General features: G+C 47.2%; 1 protein-coding gene across 1 annotated transcript; it reads left to right on the top strand.

The window, feature by feature from the left end:
- Positions 1 to 6,204: 6,204 nt before the first annotated feature.
- On the top strand, positions 6,205 to 17,691 carry oatx (organic anion transporter X; the record flags this gene model as incomplete). The annotated part of the gene is made up of 15 exons (XM_079247597.1): positions 6,205 to 6,231; positions 6,312 to 6,479; positions 6,557 to 6,630; positions 6,708 to 6,837; positions 7,630 to 7,733; positions 7,803 to 7,957; positions 8,036 to 8,204; positions 14,266 to 14,389; positions 14,458 to 14,573; positions 14,672 to 14,726; positions 14,819 to 14,978; positions 15,285 to 15,393; positions 15,486 to 15,564; positions 15,752 to 15,879; positions 17,402 to 17,691. 15 exons carry the CDS (start codon positions 6,205 to 6,207, stop codon positions 17,529 to 17,531), a joined length of 1,728 nt encoding a protein of 575 aa, XP_079103723.1. The 3' UTR covers positions 17,532 to 17,691.
- Between the last annotated feature and the right edge of the window lie 2,468 nt (positions 17,692 to 20,159).

Here is a 20,159-nt window from a genome sequence, read left to right as displayed (position 1 = left end):
GACAATCAACCCAACAATATCCCTCCAGAGTGTCCCACTCTATCATACTCAAAGTTTTTCCTCAAAACCCTATCTTGTCCGATCACTTCTTATTAACCTTTGAATTCACTTTATTTGATTACTCACTGACCAAAAATAAATTCTACTATAGTAGATGTTTATCAGACAATAATATTACAAAATTTAAACAATCAATTGAATCAGTTTTTTCCCCTCTACCATGTGTTAGCATGACTGAGAGTTCCCCTTTAAGCCTTACTCCTGCTCAGATTGATCAACATGCTGATACTATAACAGCTTCAATGCATACAACCTTGGATAATGTTGCACCCCTAAAGAAGAAGAAATTAGGTAAGATTATGAAGGCTCCCTGGTTTAATTCCCAGCTTCGAGCTCTAAAACAGGCATCAAGGCGTTTGGAAAACAGATGGCGTTCATCAGGACTAGAGGAGTCTCACTTAACCTGGAAAGAAAGTTTAATCGTATACAAAAAAGCCTTACGTACGGCAAGAACAGCTTATTATTCATCATTGATAGAGGAAAACAAAAACAACCCTCGGTTTCTTTTCAGCACTGTAGCCAGGCTTACTAGGAGCCGGAGCGCTGTGGAGCCATGTATTCCTTCCTCACTTAGCTGTGAGGATTTCATGTATTTTTTCAGCAATAAAATTGACACTATTAGAGATCAAATCCACAATATTCTTCCTTCTACCTATAATGTTGAGCCTGTTGTGGTCTCCAAAGCATCCTTAGAACCAGGATCTGACTTGTGTCTAAATAGTTTCTGTCCTGTCCAACCCTCTGAATTAACTAAAATAATAGCTTCATCTAAACCATCCACCTGTATCTTAGACCCTCTCCCAACGAGCCTCTTTAAGGACATTTTCCCTTTAATTAATACATCACTACTAAATATTATCAATATGTCTTTAGTGACAGGATATGTACCACAATCATTTAAAACTGCTGTAATCAAGCCTTTACTTAAAAAGCAATCTCTGGATCCAGAGGTGATAGCAAATTATAGACCTATATCTAACCTCCCGTTTATGTCCAAAATTCTGGAGAAAATAGTTTCAGCTCAGCTACATGCCCACCTGAGCAGAAATAATTTATGCGAGGAGTTTCAGTCAGGATTTAGAGCTCATCATAGCACTGAGACAGCATTGGTGAAAGTTACTAATGACCTTCTTATGGCCTCAGACAAAGGACTTGTGTCCGTACTTATCTTGCTTGATCTTAGTGCTGCATTTGATACAGTCGATCATAACATTCTGTTACAGAGACTAGAACAGGTGATTGGAATTACAGGTACAGCGTTAAGCTGGTTTAAATCATATTTATCTGATAGACTTCAGTTTGTTCATGTAAATGACAAGTCCTCCTCCCAAACTACAGTAAGTCATGGAGTTCCTCAAGGTTCTGTACTTGGACCAGTACTCTTCACGCTATATATGCTCCCTTTAGGCAAAATTATTAGACAGCATGGAATAAACTTTCATTGTTATGCAGATGATACTCAGATATACTTATCCTTTAAACCAGATGAAACAAATCAGCCCAATAGGCTACAAAATTGTCTCATAGACATAAAGACTTGGATGTCTAGAAATTTTCTCCTCTTAAACTCAGATAAGACTGAAGTAATTCTCGTTGGATCTGAAAAACTCAGAGCTAAATTTTCCGGTTTTGTAATGAACCTGGATGGCATTACTTTAGCTTCCAGTGCTACAGTGAGAAACCTTGGAGTAATATTTGACCCTGACCTGTCCTTTGGCCCACATATTAAGCAGGTTACTAAAACAGCCTTCTTTCATTTATTCTTGATATGTCATCAGTGACCGTCAGGATTGAATAATTGATGAACCAAGAGTATGTTGCAAGTAAACCAAGATGGGTAAAATAATGATTTGTTTCTGTATGTGATGTCTTTATTGTTCCAAATGTAGTGTCTATGTCACAAATTTGCGACCAGGAAAGAAGCATCTGTTTGTGGTAATAAGAGAGTTTTGAGGGGATTTTTTCCATATTATAATCACAGGGTAAAAGAAAGTTCAAGCCTCAAAAGATGGAATTGGGTATAAAGATCCAAATTGAAGGTGAGTTATTAAAGAAATGTTTGAGACCATTTATTTTTAAAAGTATTATTCAGAGTGTGAAAGTTTTAAAGGTTAAGCTCACCCTTATTATATGAGTTCATTATTGCAGATTTTTAAAATGATATTTTTATTTTTCCATACAAAGTTAAATAGAATCTTGTCAACTTTTTTCGGGTCATTTTGTTAACATGGAGAGATAGAGCAGCATAGATAAGACGCGATAAGCCCTCAGCTTTGGTTAATAGGACTTACCTCTCAAGGATAAATCTCTTTGGAGCCATTGATTGAATTTTTTGGGGTGTTTTATCAAAAATCAGATCAAAATTTAAATAGCATCTGATTTCTGAGTTTTTAGAGTTGACAATTCCTAAGTTGGTCATAGTGTCTTTTACTGGCATGTTGGCAATCACAGGAATGTTTTAAAGCACAGGTGTCAAACTCCAGTCCTGGAGGGCCGCAACTCTGCAGGGTTTTGTTGTCTCCATACTGTGACCCACCTGACCAAAATTCAACGATCGGCTGACAAGAAGCTGCTGGATCCATTTGATTTGAATCAGCTGTGTTGGTAGAGGGAAACAACAAAAACCCCTGTTTTAAAGCAAACAATTTACATTTCTTTATGTTCAGACACAGTCCAGATGCAACAGAGAAATGAGCTATCAAATTAATCACTAAGGGCATCTGAGAAAGATCTTTTGAGAATAATGCAGCGTCATCGGCTAAGTGGCTGATGACAATTTCCCCGTCTGTGACTGAGATGCATTTTAAAGGGCTCATTTTTATATAGTCAGTAAGCTGACAACAAAGTAAAAATAGATAAGGTGATATGGGGCATCCCTGCTGGACACCTCCCTTAAAGAAAAAGCGAGAGAAGGTACCAGCATACAGTGTTATGGAGCAGTTTCTGTTTGAATGTATTGTTTTGAAAGCACTGTTAAAATATGAACCAAATCCCAATTTCTTTAGAGCATGGAATATAAATCTGTGTTCGATCCTTTGGAAGGCCTTGAAAAAATCTAAAAAATGGATGAGACTTTCATCAGACCATAGATCTGAGTAATCAATTAACTCTAACACTAATCTGATACTGTTTGAGATTTGTCTGTCCAGAATCCAGATTGAGTCTCATCAATTATGTGGTCCAAGACTATTTTATACTTTTTAGCAAAAATTAATGTAAAAACTGTATAATCCTTATAAAGAAGGCAAATGGGGCACCAGTTGTTGATGAGGATTAAATCTTTTTTTGGTTTTGGTATTAGCGTTAGAAGGACTTGGGTTGATGTAGGAGGGAGAGAGGGAGATTATTTATACACAACCTCCAATGGACACGGCCCCCAGTGCTCCCATCACTATGGGTACTACTGCTGCTTCCACCCTCCAGGCCTTCTCCAGGTCTTCCTTGAGGTCTTGGTACTTCTCCAGTTTCTCCCTTTTCCTGATATTTCCATCATTGGGGATGGATCCATCGATCACTACGGCTTTCCTCTGCTGCTTCTCCATGATCACTTTGTCTGCTTGGTTGGCCACCACCATTTTATCTGTCTGGATCTGGAAGTCCCAGAGGATCTTAGCCCTCTCATTCTCCACATATATATATATATATATATATATATATATATATATATATATATATATATATATATACATATATATATATATACCCCCCCCCCCCCCCCCCGAGACAGGGGGGGGGTAGTAGAAGCATAATAGAGTATAAGTGTACAGATGGACTACTACAACATATGTTGTTAAGTCCTTTTTTAATTTAGTTCAGGTGTCCATAAACACACCACGGTGCTTTCAAGGACAAACCCTAAATCTGTAAATAATCTGTAAATAAATACTTTACACCTGAAACTGTTGAGTCCGAACTTGTGAAACTGGTTTTTACCGTGTACCGGTCCTGGTTCCGGTGTCACTGGGCCGGGTGGTTCTGCAAGTATCTCATTTGACGCGACAGAATGAAAACCTGATCATTGGACGTATTGATCGGGACGGATGTGAGACCAGGATGATTAACCAGGAGGTCAGCAGAATGCAGGTGGACCCGGAGTTTGGTCCGAGGACGGTTTAAACTTTACCTCATGTTAATCTTCCACAGACTGTCGAGTCATGATGAACACAGCGATGGGACACGAGAACCAGGTCCTGTCTCACCTGGATTCCACCCAGACCCACTCTGTCCGAATTACACCTTTTCATGGGACACGTGTCCAGGACCACGTCACGGGACACGTGTCAAGGACATGTGTCCAGGACCACGTCACGGGACACGTGTCCAGGACCACGTCACGGGACACGTGTCAAGGACATGTGTCCAGGACCACGTCACGGGACACGTGTCAAGGACATGTGTCCAGGACCACGTCACGGGACACGTGTCCAGGACCACGTCACGGGACACGTGTCATGGGACATGTGTCCAGGACCACGTCACGGGACACGTGTCCAGGACCACGTCACGGGACACGTGTCAAGGACACGTGTCCAGGACCACGTCACGGGACACGTGTCATGGGACATGTGTCCAGATGTCTGAATCCTGCAGAGACCGTTATTGACTCAGTTTCACTTCAGAAGATTCCAGAACAGAAAATCTCAGCGAGGAGCGGGAACATGAAAACAAAGCAGTCCTCCAGCTGTGTGTGTGTGTGTGTGTGTGTGTGTGTGTGTGTGCCTGTTAGCCAAAAGAAAACTAATAAAATAGTTGTGAAACTTTCTTATTTCTGGACGAGATGAAAGTTCAGATTGATCCTTATTGATCCTTCTGATCAACTGCAGGTAACTGATCTATAATCAGATCTCTGATGTCCCATCAGACAGCTGCTCACTGTCCTTTCAATCATTAATGTTCAGTCATCTATTCTCTGCTGCTCCCTCCCTTCGTCCCTTCAGACGTCCCTCCCTCCGTCCAGACAGTCATCCAGTCGTCCACCCAGTCGTCCACCCAGTCGTCCACCCAGTCGTCCGTCCATCCAGTCGTCCACCCAGTCGTCCGTCCATCCAGTCGTCCACCCAGTCGTCCTGTCGTCCGTCCATCCAGTCGTCCACCCAGTCGTCCGTCCATCCAGTCGTCCACCCAGTCGTCCGTCCATCCAGTCGTCCACCCAGTCGTCCTGTCGTCCGTCCATCCAGTCGTCCACCCAGTCGTCCGTCCATCCAGTCGTCCACCCAGTCGTCCACCCAGTCGTCCTGTCGTCCGTCCATCCAGCCGTCCACCCAGTCGTCCGTCCATCCAGTCGTCCACCCAGTCGTCCGTCCATCCAGTCGTCCACCCAGTCGTACTGTCGTCCGTCCATCCAGTCGTCCACCCAGTCGTCCGTCCATCCAGTCGTCCACCCAGTCGTCCACCCAGTCGTCCTGTCGTCCGTCCATCCAGTCGTCCACCCAGTCGTCCACCCAGTCGTCCTGTCGTCCGTCCATCCAGTCGTCCACCCAGTCGTCCTGTCGTCCATCCATCCAGTCGTCCACCCAGTCGTCCGTCCATCCAGTCGTCCACCCAGTCGTCCTGTCGTCCGTCCATCCAGCCGTCCACCCAGTCGTCCTGTCGTCCGTCCATCCAGTCGTCCATCCAGCCGTCCATCCAGTCGTCCTGTCGTCCTTCCATCCAGCCGTCCATCCAGTCGTCCTGTCGTCCTTCCATCCAGTCGTCCACCCAGTCGTCCTGTCGTCCGTCCATCCAGCCGTCCATCCAGTCGTCCTGTCGTCCGTCCATCCAGCCGTCCACCCAGTCGTCCTGTCGTCCTGTCGTCCGTCCATCCAGCCGTCCACCCAGTCGTCTGTCCAGACAGTCGTCCACCCGTCCGTCCAACCAGTCCTCCTGTTGTCCGTCCAGCCTTCGGACTGTAAGTACCAGTTTCCAATCCTCTTTTCCTCGTCCTGTAATCCTTTAAGAACTCTCACCAGACCCCAGATTTCACAACTTGGGAGTAAAACAGCTGCAGGTTCCTGCAGCGGAGCGGGACAAAGCTGACGTTCCGGGGTTTGGACCGGTTTTGGAAGGTTTTGGAAGGTTTTGGAAATCTCTGGTTGTGTGTTTGTGTGTTCTGTTATCAGCTAAGTTCTGATGGACCTGACATTGTGAGGACATTGTGTTGTTAACATGGGCTTCACCGACCTGTTGGACCAGGTGAGATGGTTTTCTGCCGTGAACAAACTGCATGAAGACACCTGTGCAGGTGTGTAACCATGCTGTGATTGGGTGCACAGGTGGGCGGGTTTGGACGGTACCAGTGGCTCCATGTGACCCTGATCAGCTTCCCGGGTCTGATGATGGCGAGTCAGAACCTGCTCAACAACTTCGTCTCCGGAATCCCCGCCCACCACTGCAGACTCCCGGCCAATCAGAGCCTGCACAACCTGTCGCTCACCTACCAGGTAAGCTTCCGCGCAGTTCAGCACGTGACTCTGATTGGCTGCTTGGCCTGACAGTGTGCTGTGATTGGTCATTTCAGGTAGACCAGAAGCAGCTGCTGAAAGTGTTCATTCCTCCAGATCCTTCTGGAGACAGGCTGGACCGCTGCAGAAGGTACTGCTGCCTTCTGATTGGACCGTTTCCGCTGAGCGTAACCTACCTCTGACATCACTTCCTGTTGCTCTGAGCAGGTACGTGGAGCCTCAGTGGCGCCTGCTGGACTCCAACAGCTCGCTGAACGTCAGCCAGCTGCAGACTGAAGGCTGCCTGGACGGATGGACTTACGACCGAGCCGAGTTCTCCGCCACCACGGTTTCAGAGGTAACAGTTCATGAATATTAATGAGGTCAACTGATATAAATGATGAACATTTATATGACAAATGAACACATGATTCATCATTTCTGTTATTTCACTGATTGCTAATTAATCCGACTGATGAATATTAAAGGCAGATTAACATAATGGAAATAAATTATGATTAATATTCATTATTACTAATATTGTCAAATCTGATCGACATTTCTAAACGATTAATATAAAATAATGCTGATGATTATGTGCCAATAATAAGAACTATGAATATTAATAATAATGGGCTGCACGGTGGCGCAGTGGTTAGCACTGTGGCCTCACAGCAAGAAGGTCGCTGGTTCAATCCTTGGCTGGTTTGGTCAGTGGCCTTTCTGTGTGGAGTTTGCATGTTCTCCCCGTGTACGTGTGGGTTCTCTCCAGGTACTCCGGCTTCCTCCCACCATCCAAACACATGCATGATAGGTTAATTGGTCACTCTAAATTGTCCCTAGGAATGAGTGTGAGCGTGAGTGGTTGTTCGTCTGCGATGGACTGGCGAGCTGTCCAGGGTGTACCCTGCCTGTCGCCCAAAGCCGGCTGGGATAGGCTCCAGCTTCCCCGCCACCCTGAATTGGATTAAGCGGTTTGGAAAATGAATGAATGAATATTAATAATCATCTTACATCATGGAACAATGTGGTGAATATTTATCGATGTTATGTTAATGAGTTGCTGTATGTAAATGAGCATGATTAGTTTGATAAAAATTTTTTGCATATTTGAATATTGAGCGTGATTAATATTTATGTTGCGTCCCAGTGGGACCTGGTGTGTTCGCTGCGTCCTCTCAAACAGATGATTCAGACCATCTACATGGGCGGAGTCTTAACAGGAGCTATTATCTATGGCGGCCTGTCAGACAGGTGAGTTTCATCTGTTTGTGGCGATCTACGTGCACACGCAGGTTAGTCAGACCTCCGTTTTTCCTGTAGGTTTGGACGGCGGTCTGTCCTCATCTGGTCCTACCTGCAGGTGGCCGTGCTCGGCTGTAGCTCCGCCCTCTCACCGTCCTACACCGCGTACTGCATTTTCAGGTTTCTGAGTGGGATGGCAGTGTCCGGAATCATCCTCAACGGAGTCTCACTAAGTACTGGTTTACCTGTCCAGTATTTTACCTGCTTGACGACCTGTTGACCTGTTGACCTGTCCTCCTGCTTTGTGTCAGAGGTGGAGTGGATTCCAACCAAAGCCAGGACACTCGTGGGCACGCTCACCTCCTTCTTCTTCACGTTTGGTCAGATGATCCTGGCCGGGCTTGCCTATTGGCTGAGAGACTGGAGGAAGCTGCAGGTCTTCGTCTGTGCGCCCCACTTCCTGTATTTTGCTTACAGCTGGTCAGTGCTGGTTTGTAGAATACGTCTGTTGGTGCTTTCAGTCCTTCAGGAGGTGATTGGGTGATTCTCTGCTGTGATTGGTCAGTTTTAATCCATCAGGTGTGTACGGTTCTCTGATTTGCTCATTTCACCAGTCAGACTTTTAAATAATCAATAAGAACCCTGCATAGTTGTTGGCATGACAACAGCGAGATAGAATTAACAGACTCCGCCTCCTCAGGGCTCTGATTCGTTCGTCACATTTCCTTCTTTCCTCTGATTGGTTGGGTGGTTGTAGCTCTCTCTCTCTCTGACTGGTCAGGTGGTGGTTTCTCTCTCTCTGACTGGTCAGGTGGTGGTTTCTCTCTCTCTGACTGGTCAGGTGGTGGTTTCTCTCTCTCTGACTGGTCAGGTGGTGGTTTCTCTCTCTCTCTGACTGGTCAGGTGGTGGTTTCTCTCTCTCTGACTGGTCAGGTGGTGGTTTCTCTCTCTCTGACTGGTCAGGTGGTGGTTTCTCTCTCTCTGATTGGTCAGGTGGTGGTTTCTCTCTCTCTGACTGGTCAGGTGGTGGTTTCTCTCTCTCTCTGACTGGTCAGGTGGTGGTTTCTCTCTCTCTGATTGGTCAGGTGGTGGTTTCTCTCTCTCTGACTGGTCAGGTGGTGGTTTCTCTCTCTCTGACTGGTCAGGTGGTGGTTTCTCTCTCTCTCTGACTGGTCAGGTGGTGGTTTCTCTCTCTCTCTGATTGGTCAGGTGGTGGTTTCTCTCTCTCTGACTGGTCAGGTGGTGGTTTCTCTCTCTCTGACTGGTCAGGTGGTGGTTTCTCTCTCTCTCTGACTGGTCAGGTGGTGGTTTCTCTCTCTCTGACTGGTCAGGTGGTGGTTTCTCTCTCTCTCTGACTGGTCAGGTGGTGGTTTCTCTCTCTCTCTGACTGGTCAGGTGGTGGTTTCTCTCTCTCTCTGACTGGTCAGGTGGTGGTTTCTCTCTCTCTCTGACTGGTCAGGTGGTGGTTTCTCTCTCTCTGACTGGTCAGGTGGTGGTTTCTCTCTCTCTCTGACTGGTCAGGTGGTGGTTTCTCTCTCTCTGATTGGTCAGGTGGTGGTTTCTCTCTCTCTGACTGGTCAGGTGGTGGTTTCTCTCTCTCTGACTGGTCAGGTGGTGGTTTCTCTCTCTCTGATTGGTCAGGTGGTGGTTTCTCTCTCTCTGATTGGTCAGGTGGTGGTTTCTCTCTCTCTCTGACTGGTCAGGTGGTGGTTTCTCTCTCTCTGACTGGTCAGGTGGTGGTTTCTCTCTCTCTGACTGGTCAGGTGGTGGTTTCTCTCTCTCTGACTGGTCAGGTGGTGGTTTCTCTCTCTCTGATTGGTCAGGTGGTGGTTTCTCTCTCTCTCTGATTGGTCAGGTGGTGGTTTCTCTCTCTCTGACTGGTCAGGTGGTGGTTTCTCTCTCTCTGACTGGTCAGGTGGTGGTTTCTCTCTCTCTGACTGGTCAGGTGGTGGTTTCTCTCTCTCTGATTGGTCAGGTGGTGGTTTCTCTCTCTCTGACTGGTCAGGTGGTGGTTTCTCTCTCTCTGACTGGTCAGGTGGTGGTTTCTCTCTCTCTCTGACTGGTCAGGTGGTGGTTTCTCTCTCTCTGACTGGTCAGGTGGTGGTTTCTCTCTCTCTGACTGGTCAGGTGGTGGTTTCTCTCTCTCTCTGACTGGTCAGGTGGTGGTTTCTCTCTCTCTCTGACTGGTCAGGTGGTGGTTTCTCTCTCTCTGACTGGTCAGGTGGTGGTTTCTCTCTCTCTGACTGGTCAGGTGGTGGTTTCTCTCTCTCTGACTGGTCAGGTGGTGGTTTCTCTCTCTCTGACTGATCAGGTGGTGGTTTCTCTCTCTCTGATTGGTCAGGTGGTGGTTTCTCTCTCTCTGACTGGTCAGGTGGTGGTTTCTCTCTCTCTGACTGGTCAGGTGGTGGTTTCTCTCTCTCTGATTGGTCAGGTGGTGGTTTCTCTCTCTCTGATTGGTCAGGTGGTGGTTTCTCTCTCTCTCTGACTGGTCAGGTGGTGGTTTCTCTCTCTCTGACTGGTCAGGTGGTGGTTTCTCTCTCTCTGACTGGTCAGGTGGTGGTTTCTCTCTCTCTCTGACTGGTCAGGTGGTGGTTTCTCTCTCTCTGACTGGTCAGGTGGTGGTTTCTCTCTCTCTGACTGGTCAGGTGGTGGTTTCTCTCTCTCTGACTGGTCAGGTGGTGGTTTCTCTCTCTCTGACTGGTCAGGTGGTGGTTTCTCTCTCTCTCTGACTGGTCAGGTGGTGGTTTCTCTCTCTCTGACTGGTCAGGTGGTGGTTTCTCTCTCTCTGACTGGTCAGGTGGTGGTTTCTCTCTCTCTCTGACTGGTCAGGTGGTGGTTTCTCTCTCTCTGACTGGTCAGGTGGTGGTTTCTCTCTCTCTGACTGGTCAGGTGGTGGTTTCTCTCTCTCTGACTGGTCAGGTGGTGGTTTCTCTCTCTCTCTGACTGGTCAGGTGGTGGTTTCTCTCTCTCTGACTGGTCAGGTGGTGGTTTCTCTCTCTCTGACTGGTCAGGTGGTGGTTTCTCTCTCTCTGACTGGTCAGGTGGTGGTTTCTCTCTCTCTCTGACTGGTCAGGTGGTGGTTTCTCTCTCTCTGACTGGTCAGGTGGTGGTTTCTCTCTCTCTGACTGGTCAGGTGGTGGTTTCTCTCTCTCTGATTGGTCAGGTGGTGGTTTCTCTCTCTCTGACTGGTCAGGTGGTGGTTTCTCTCTCTCTGACTGGTCAGGTGGTGGTTTCTCTCTCTCTGACTGGTCAGGTGGTGGTTTCTCTCTCTCTCTGACTGGTCAGGTGGTGGTTTCTCTCTCTCTCTGACTGGTCAGGTGGTGGTTTCTCTCTCTCTCTGACTGGTCAGGTGGTGGTTTCTCTCTCTCTCTGACTGGTCAGGTGGTGGTTTCTCTCTCTCTCTGACTGGTCAGGTGGTGGTTTCTCTCTCTCTGACTGGTCAGGTGGTGGTTTCTCTCTCTCTGATTGGTCAGGTGGTGGTTTCTCTCTCTCTGACTGGTCAGGTGGTGGTTTCTCTCTCTCTGACTGGTCAGGTGGTGGTTTCTCTCTCTCTCTGACTGGTCAGGTGGTGGTTTCTCTCTCTCTGACTGGTCAGGTGGTGGTTTCTCTCTCTCTGACTGGTCAGGTGGTGGTTTCTCTCTCTCTCTGACTGGTCAGGTGGTGGTTTCTCTCTCTCTGACTGGTCAGGTGGTGGTTTCTCTCTCTCTCTGACTGGTCAGGTGGTGGTTTCTCTCTCTCTCTGACTGGTCAGGTGGTGGTTTCTCTCTCTCTCTGACTGGTCAGGTGGTGGTTTCTCTCTCTCTCTGACTGGTCAGGTGGTGGTTTCTCTCTCTCTGACTGGTCAGGTGGTGGTTTCTCTCTCTCTGATTGGTCAGGTGGTGGTTTCTCTCTCTCTGACTGGTCAGGTGGTGGTTTCTCTCTCTCTGACTGGTCAGGTGGTGGTTTCTCTCTCTCTGACTGGTCAGGTGGTGGTTTCTTTCTCTCTGACTGGTCAGGTGGTGGTTTCTCTCTCTCTGACTGGTCAGGTGGTGGTTTCTCTCTCTCTCTGATTGGTCAGGTGGTGGTTTCTCTCTCTCTGACTGGTCAGGTGGTGGTTTCTCTCTCTCTGATTGGTCAGGTGGTGGTTTCTCTCTCTCTGACTGGTCAGGTGGTGGTTTCTCTCTCTCTGATTGGTCAGGTGGTGGTTTCTCTCTCTCTGACTGGTCAGGTGGTGGTTTCTCTCTCTCTGACTGGTCAGGTGGTGGTTTCTCTCTCTCTCTGACTGGTCAGGTGGTGGTCTCTCTCTCTCTGACTGGTCAGGTGGTGGTTTCTCTCTCTCTGACTGGTCAGGTGGTGGTTTCTCTCTCTCTGATTGGTCAGGTGGTGGTTTCTCTCTCTCTGATTGGTCAGGTGGTGGTTTCTCTCTCTCTGATTGGTCAGGTGGTGGTTTCTCTCTCTCTGACTGGTCAGGTGGTGGTTTCTCTCTCTCTGACTGGTCAGGTGGTGGTTTCTCTCTCTCTGACTGGTCAGGTGGTGGTTTCTCTCTCTCTGACTGGTCAGGTGGTGGTTTCTCTCTCTCTGACTGGTCAGGTGGTGGTTTCTCTCTCTCTCTGACTGGTCAGGTGGTGGTTTCTCTCTCTCTGACTGGTCAGGTGGTGGTTTCTCTCTCTCTGACTGGTCAGGTGGTGGTTTCTCTCTCTCTGACTGGTCAGGTGGTGGTTTCTCTCTCTCTGACTGGTCAGGTGGTGGTTTCTCTCTCTCTCTGACTGGTCAGGTGGTGGTTTCTCTCTCTCTGACTGGTCAGGTGGTGGTTTCTCTCTCTCTGACTGGTCAGGTGGTGGTTTCTCTCTCTCTCTGACTGGTCAGGTGGTGGTTTCTCTCTCTCTCTGACTGGTCAGGTGGTGGTTTCTCTCTCTCTGACTGGTCAGGTGGTGGTTTCTCTCTCTCTCTGACTGGTCAGGTGGTGGTTTCTCTCTCTCTGATTGGTCAGGTGGTGGTTTCTCTCTCTCTGACTGGTCAGGTGGTGGTTTCTCTCTCTCTGACTGGTCAGGTGGTGGTTTCTCTCTCTCTCTGACTGGTCAGGTGGTGGTTTCTCTCTCTCTGATTGGTCAGGTGGTGGTTTCTCTCTCTCTGACTGGTCAGGTGGTGGTTTCTCTCTCTCTCTGACTGGTCAGGTGGTGGTTTCTCTCTCTCTGACTGGTCAGGTGGTGGTTTCTCTCTCTCTCTGACTGGTCAGGTGGTGGTTTCTCTCTCTCTGATTGGTCAGGTGGTGGTTTCTCTCTCTCTGACTGGTCAGGTGGTGGTTTCTCTCTCTCTCTGACTGGTCAGGTGGTGGTTTCTCTCTCTCTGATTGGTCAGGTGGTGGTTTCTCTCTCTCTGACTGGTCAGGTGGTGGTTTCTCTCTCTCTCTGACTGGTCAGGTGGTGGTTTCTCTCTCTCTGACTGGTCAGGTGGTGGTTTCTCTCTCTCTGACTGGTCAGGTGGTGGTTTCTCTCTCTCTCTGACTGGTCAGGTGGTGGTTTCTCTCTCTCTGACTGGTCAGGTGGTGGTTTCTCTCTCTCTCTGACTGGTCAGGTGGTGGTTTCTCTCTCTCTCTGACTGGTCAGGTGGTGGTTTCTCTCTCTCTCTGACTGGTCAGGTGGTGGTTTCTCTCTCTCTGACTGGTCAGGTGGTGGTTTCTCTCTCTCTGACTGGTCAGGTGGTGGTTTCTCTCTCTCTGACTGGTCAGGTGGTGGTTTCTCTCTCTCTGACTGGTCAGGTGGTGGTTTCTCTCTCTCTGACTGGTCAGGTGGTGGTTTCTCTCTCTCTCTGACTGGTCAGGTGGTGGTTTCTCTCTCTCTCTGACTGGTCAGGTGGTGGTTTCTCTCTCTCTCTGACTGGTCAGGTGGTGGTTTCTCTCTCTCTCTGACTGGTCAGGTGGTGGTTTCTCTCTCTCTGACTGGTCAGGTGGTGGTTTCTCTCTCTCTCTGACTGGTCAGGTGGTGGTTTCTCTCTCTCTGACTGGTCAGGTGGTGGTTTCTCTCTCTCTCTGACTGGTCAGGTGGTGGTTTCTCTCTCTCTCTGACTGGTCAGGTGGTGGTTTCTCTCTCTCTCTGACTGGTCAGGTGGTGGTTTCTCTCTCTCTCTGACTGGTCAGGTGGTGGTTTCTCTCTCTCTGACTGGTCAGGTGGTGGTTTCTCTCTCTCTCTGACTGGTCAGGTGGTGGTTTCTCTCTCTCTGACTGGTCAGGTGGTGGTTTCTCTCTCTCTGACTGGTCAGGTGGTGGTTTCTCTCTCTCTGATTGGTCAGGTGGTGGTTTCTCTCTCTCTGACTGGTCAGGTGGTGGTTTCTCTCTCTCTGACTGGTCAGGTGGTGGTTTCTCTCTCTCTCTGATTGGTCAGGTGGTGGTTTCTCTCTCTCTGACTGGTCAGGTGGTGGTTTCTCTCTCTCTGACTGGTCAGGTGGTGGTTTCTCTCTCTCTCTGACTGGTCAGGTGGTGGTTTCTCTCTCTCTGACTGGTCAGGTGGTGGTTTCTCTCTCTCTGACTGGTCAGGTGGTGGTTTCTCTCTCTCTGATTGGTCAGGTGGTATTCAGAGTCAGCTCGGTGGCTGGTGCTGAACCGTCGCTCTGAGGAGGCTTTAAAAAGTCTTCACCGAGTTGCTCGGATCAACGGAAAACCAGAGATGATCCACAAGCTGACGTTAGAGGTAACCTAACCTAACCTAAAGCGTTCATCGTCCAACCAGAGGCTGACTTGTGCATCATGTGACTGCAGGTGCTCCACTCTCACATGAAGAAGGAAATAGAGTCGAGCCGTTCGACGTTCACGGCGTTCGACCTGTTGAAGACTGCAGGAATAAGACGCATCTCCATCTGTCTGATCGCCGTCTGGTCAGAAACTTCCTCTCGTTTCTACTTTTCATCTCTTTCCACGTAGAAGCTGTCAGCTCATAGAACTCAGCCGTACCTGTGTGTTCACCTGTCCTCAGGTTCTCCACCAGTTTTGCGTACTACGGTTTAGCAATGGACTTACAGAAATTCGGGGTGAGTCTCGTGGAGATGCACCTGCACCGACGCAGGTTCTCATTGACTGGTTCATATTGAGGTGCCTTCCAATTGGTTGTTGGTTGTTCCAGGTGAGTATTTACCTGATGCAGATCATATTTGGAGCAGTAGATATTCCCGCCAAACTGCTGGCTCTGGGCATGCTCAGTTACTTGGGGAGGCGGGTCACTCAAGTTTCCTGTCTGTTCCTGTCGGCGGTCATCATATTCGCCAACATCTTCGTCCCGCAAGGTAGATCAGTTCTGATCCCGATCCTGATCCTGATCCTGATCCTGATCCCCATCTTGACAGTGCCTTGATACCGAATCACTTTCTAATCCTGATCCAGATTCTGGTCCTAATTTTCTTCCTGGTCCTAATTCTTATTACTTCCCTGATCCGGATTCTCATCTCTATTTTTATCCTGATCCTGATTCAGATCCTGTTTCCATTCTGAATGTCATTTGAAATCTGATCCAGATTCTGGTCCTGATTCTCATGCCGAACCAGATTCTGATTCTGATACTGACCTGGATCCATCTGGTCCACCCCCCGCAGACATGCAGACCCTCAGGACCACACTGGCCTGTCTGGGTAAAGCCTTCACCTCTGCCTCCTTCACCACAGTCTACCTGTACACCGGAGAACTCTACCCAACTGTCCTAAGGTGAGATTGGCTGTCAGATCAGACCAGAACTTTCTCTGCTGACCGCTAGAGGTTTTCTGATTGGTGGCATGATGTCTGAGTTGTGCTTTCAGGCAGACAGGAATGGGCTTTGTCTCTATGATGGCGAGAGTTGGAAGCATGGCAGCCCCAGCAGTCCTGATCCTGGATGAGGTAAAGTCTCTCATCCAAACCCTCTAAACCAGAATCAGAACCGCTGTCATGACAGTTGTGTATCATTAAAAGACGGTAACAGAGAGTTTACGAAACCGAATCTGTTTATTAGACACTGACATGTCATCAACGTAGAGGCCGATCCATGAACAGGAAGTTTACTGACTGGGTTGTTGGACATCTCCAGGTACTTCCTGTCCTACCCAGTATGGTGTATGGGGGTGCCGCCGTGCTGGCAAGCTGTTTTGCCTTTTTCCTGCCCGAGACGCTCAACATGCCTCTGCCTGACACCATCGAGGACGTGGAGGAAAAACGGTAGGCTGGCAGTCAACACATGACCTTTTTCTGCTAACGTGAGATGGGGGATACCCCAAGGTTCAGTCTTAGGACATGTCCTCTTGCTGTTATTTTCTAATAGGGTTGGACCATACACCATTCTCAGCTTTCATTACTGATCATGTGACTTGCAGATCCGCAATGTTTGTAGGTGGTAAAAATATAAGAAAAGCAGGTGTACTGCTATGGAATCTGCTGCTACAGCTAGCTTCTCTGTCTTTGGACATTCCAGTTGGCTTCCCAATGATGGATTTCATTTTCCAGACTGCCTGCTGACCCTGACTGACAGGAGACATGCCTTGCTGCCATCAAACCAGATAACAAGAGCTTTTCAGCTGTGATAGCAGCACTTTGTTGCTTCTAAGCAGCTAAGGATCAAAGAAATTGGAGGTTTCTATCAGTATAAGCGTGACTATGATGAAGTTGGCTGAATATTTGATAAATTCAGCCTTCACTGCGTTGGAAATGCTGATATGGAAGTTTCAGCGTTGATGAAAAGTTACAGACTTTCATTTCCTTTTGTGGTGTTAATAAACAGTTGTAAAATATTTCCCACAGTAGCGTTAACTCCTAAATATAACACGGATGTGTCCCTCATTTCTACATCACGCCAAGCCAAGCCAACTTTATTTATAAAGCACTTTCTGACAGCCACTGCTAACAAAGTGCTAAACATAACATAATTAACATATCATGTTAACTTTGTCTGCGTCTGCTGGTATTTACTTTGACATGAAGAGGAAAGACTTTGTTTAGGGAACTTTACACAGCTGGAGGTCTGATTCCCATCCGGTCACCATTAATAAAACCCTGATTTTAATTCCGCTCTTGTGAAACAAGGTCATTGCAAATTACCTTTGTAAATTGGTAAGCGAAATGTGAAAGCAAATTCTCTGTCAGATGGCAATTTTGGATTTTTGTAAATAATGAAGGTCTTGAGCAACAACAAGCACGTTTTTGCTTGCATCATCCTTGTTGATAAAAAATAATTTGCAAATGATCCATCAATACCAGAAGCGAGCGTTCTGCCAGCTAACATTTTGCTGTAACAAAAATGTGACATCACTGAGATGGTCTATAGTCTCATGGTGAGGTGGTTATGTAAATGTGAATGTCATCAGCATAATTATGCTAAAACAGTTGCCTTTCAGGATTAGAGTGAGTGGGAGCATCTAGATGTTAAACAGTAGGGGCCCCAACATGGATCCTCGGGGAACTCTACAGTTCACTCAGATTTATAGATACCCATGGAAACAACGTAGTCTCTGTCTTTCGATCATTACTATGCTGCCTTGATTCCGTTGAAACTTAAGCACATAAAGAGGTTTGCTGTCTCATTTCTCCAGTGTGGTTTTGTACTTCCACTGTTTTATTCTTTACTCTCAAGATATCCAAATTTTGTTTCGCACTTTTACCTTTTTTACCTGTGAAAAGAGATTCATCGTGAAAATTTACTTTGTTTACTAATTGATCAATTTTACTGATAATTGTTTATGTGAAGGTCTGGAAAACGCTCCACCTCTCGACTGAAAGAGGGCGTGGTCTCTTCAGACGGAAGCACCATTTCAAAGGAACTTATTGCTTTAAAAGAAGTAAAGGAAGCAGAAGGGACTGGCCTCAACGCACTCTGACCAATCACACGCTGCCACATCAGAGCCAGAACAGTCGGCCTGACCTCTCCCTGAAAAATATGTTTTATCCTTGAAAAATGAATTTTAAATATTTTAAATTCTAAATTCAGGAAAGTGATTACAAATTGATTGGAGGTTATTGATCAACAGTAGCAGAAACTGTTTCCAATCCTGAAATGATCAATTGTTGTTTTTTTTTTAATGAAAATTCAATTCCAAGTGAATGTAATTTGAAAGGTTCTGATCATTGAAGAAATTAAAAAGTCAATAAAAATACTGATAAGTTTCAACACATTGTTTTATTTCCTCGGTTTTGACTGTCAGGTAACTTTTTTCTCTTATTCTTTTTTTTAACTTGTCACAAACCAGGCGAAGAAGCTTTTCTTGAAATGTTAGGTTGTTTCTGATGCAAAGAAATGATTTGATCTCTTCCTGGTGCTCCAACAACTCCAGAACTAACTTGCAAAAATCCCAGAATTTCCCCCACCTGTCTACGATAGAAACCAGGGAATGAAAATGAAATGTTAACATTGAACTAGAACCAGCTATTGTTGAAATAATAGCAACTTTGAATTCCCATTGATTGAACTATGCTGAATGATTGAAATAAAATTGTGTAAGTATCAGAAATTGGGGGGGAAAAAAAGCACAACTGATCATTTTTCTAATTGCCCCACATCAGGATTGAACCCACGAATTTCTGTATTGAAACACACTGACTTACTCACTACAACACTAGCACTCTTTATTGCACCTTGGAAAAAGCCTTCAAATTTTTTCTAATTGGGATGGGAACGCTTTTTTTCATTTACTTCCAGCAGTGTGTAATTAATGGGACTGCAAAAACATGTGCAAGGTTGAACTAAAGTCCAGTAAAGATATCAGACTTTGTTCAATGTGAAAAACTTTTTTTAAAGTGTTGAAGATTTATCCAAGTGTTAAAATGTTGCAGGGAGTATTATTGGAACAAATCCTTCATATTTAACTGGGACATTTGCAAATAAATTTCTTTGCTCCTTGAAGTGTGCAGCTGAGACCAATAGTTCACATTGAGCAGCCTGCAGAGCTGCACGCCAACACACAAGCAACAGTGACAAATGACAATGGAGCTATATGTTGAATGCTGCATTTGAATCCGTGCCTTGTATGTGTACCTGTGTACCGGTGCAGAAAATGGACCAATCACTGAGCTGAATTCTGTTTCGAGGATTTTAACATTTGGCAAAAATGTGAATAACTTGAAAAGATTACATGTTAGAAACACCAAAAGCCATAGCACATATCTCCTGAATCAGCTGAACAGTTTGATATTTGAATGGTTGAAGTGAGGCAAAAGGTGTGGGAGGAGTAGCGTGCCAAACATGTTGCAGGAAAGACAATGGAGACGGGAACTTGATGAACCGGACACTGCAAACTGGTGCAGCACTCCGAAACCCTGTTGAAGCAGTTTTCAGCCCATTATGCAAAAACTGACCATGAGCAGAGCTGAATTTTTGCAATGTCTGATGCACGGTGGGTTTGAAAGACTTTCATCAAAAACACAAGGCTGAATTAAGATTTTACAAAATGCTAAATATCTCAAAAACTACAAAGCTTTGACACGACAAAAGTTGTAGCACACATCTCCCAAAGGACCTGCAGGGTTTGAGATGTAAACGACTGAAGTGACCTGAACGGCGCAGGATGAGTAGCATGGCAAAGTATGGCGGAATAAAAATAAAAATGGCCGAACAGGATCTAAATAATATGAATGCCCCCATGGGAGCCCCCAGGGGACATGGTCGAACGCCTTCTCCAGGTCCACAAAACACATGTAGACTGGTTGGGCAAACTCCCATGCCCCCTCCAGGACCCCAAAGAGGGTATAGAGCTGGTCCACTGTTCCGCGACCAGGACGAAAACCACACTGCTCCTCCTCAATCCGGGATTCGACTATCCGGCGGACCCTCTTCTCCAGGACCCCTGAATAGACCTTACCAGGGAGGCTGAGGAGTGTGATTCCCCTGTAATTGGAACACACCCTCCGGTCCCCCTTCTTAAAAAGGGGGACCACCACCCCAGTCTGCCAATCCAGCGGTACTGCCCCCGATGTCCACACGATGCTGCAGAGGCGTGTCAGCCAGGACAGCCCCACAGCATCCAGAGCATTAAGGAACTCCGGGCGGATCTCATCCACCCCCGGGGCCTTGCCACCAAGGAGCTTTTTGACCACCTCAGCGACTTCAGCCCCAGAGATAGGAGAGTCTACCCCTGAGTCCACCAGCTCTGCTTCCTCATGGGAAGACGTGTTGGTAGGATTGAGGAGGTCTTCGAAGTATTCCTTCCACCGACCCACAACGTCCCGAGTTGAGGTCAGCAGCTCCCCACCTCCACTGTACACAGTATTGATGGAGCACTGCTTCCCCCTCCTGAGCCGCCGGATGGTGGACCAGAATCTCCTCAAAGCAGTCCGGAAGTCTTTCTCCATGGCCTCGCGAACTCCTCCCATGCCCGAGTTTTTGCCTTGGCGACAGCCGAAGCCACATGCTGCTTAGCCTGTCGGTACCCATCAGCTGCCTCCAGAGTCCCACAGGCCAAGAATGCCCGATAGGACTCCTTCTTCAGCTTGACGGCATCCCTCACTGCTGG

Source organism: Telmatherina bonti, assembly GCF_933228915.1.
Source record: "Telmatherina bonti genome assembly, chromosome: 10".
NCBI classification, from domain to species: domain Eukaryota; kingdom Metazoa; phylum Chordata; class Actinopteri; order Atheriniformes; family Telmatherinidae; genus Telmatherina; species Telmatherina bonti.
Note: the sequence above shows the minus strand (reverse complement) of the source record. Positions and strands in the feature narration are given on the sequence as shown.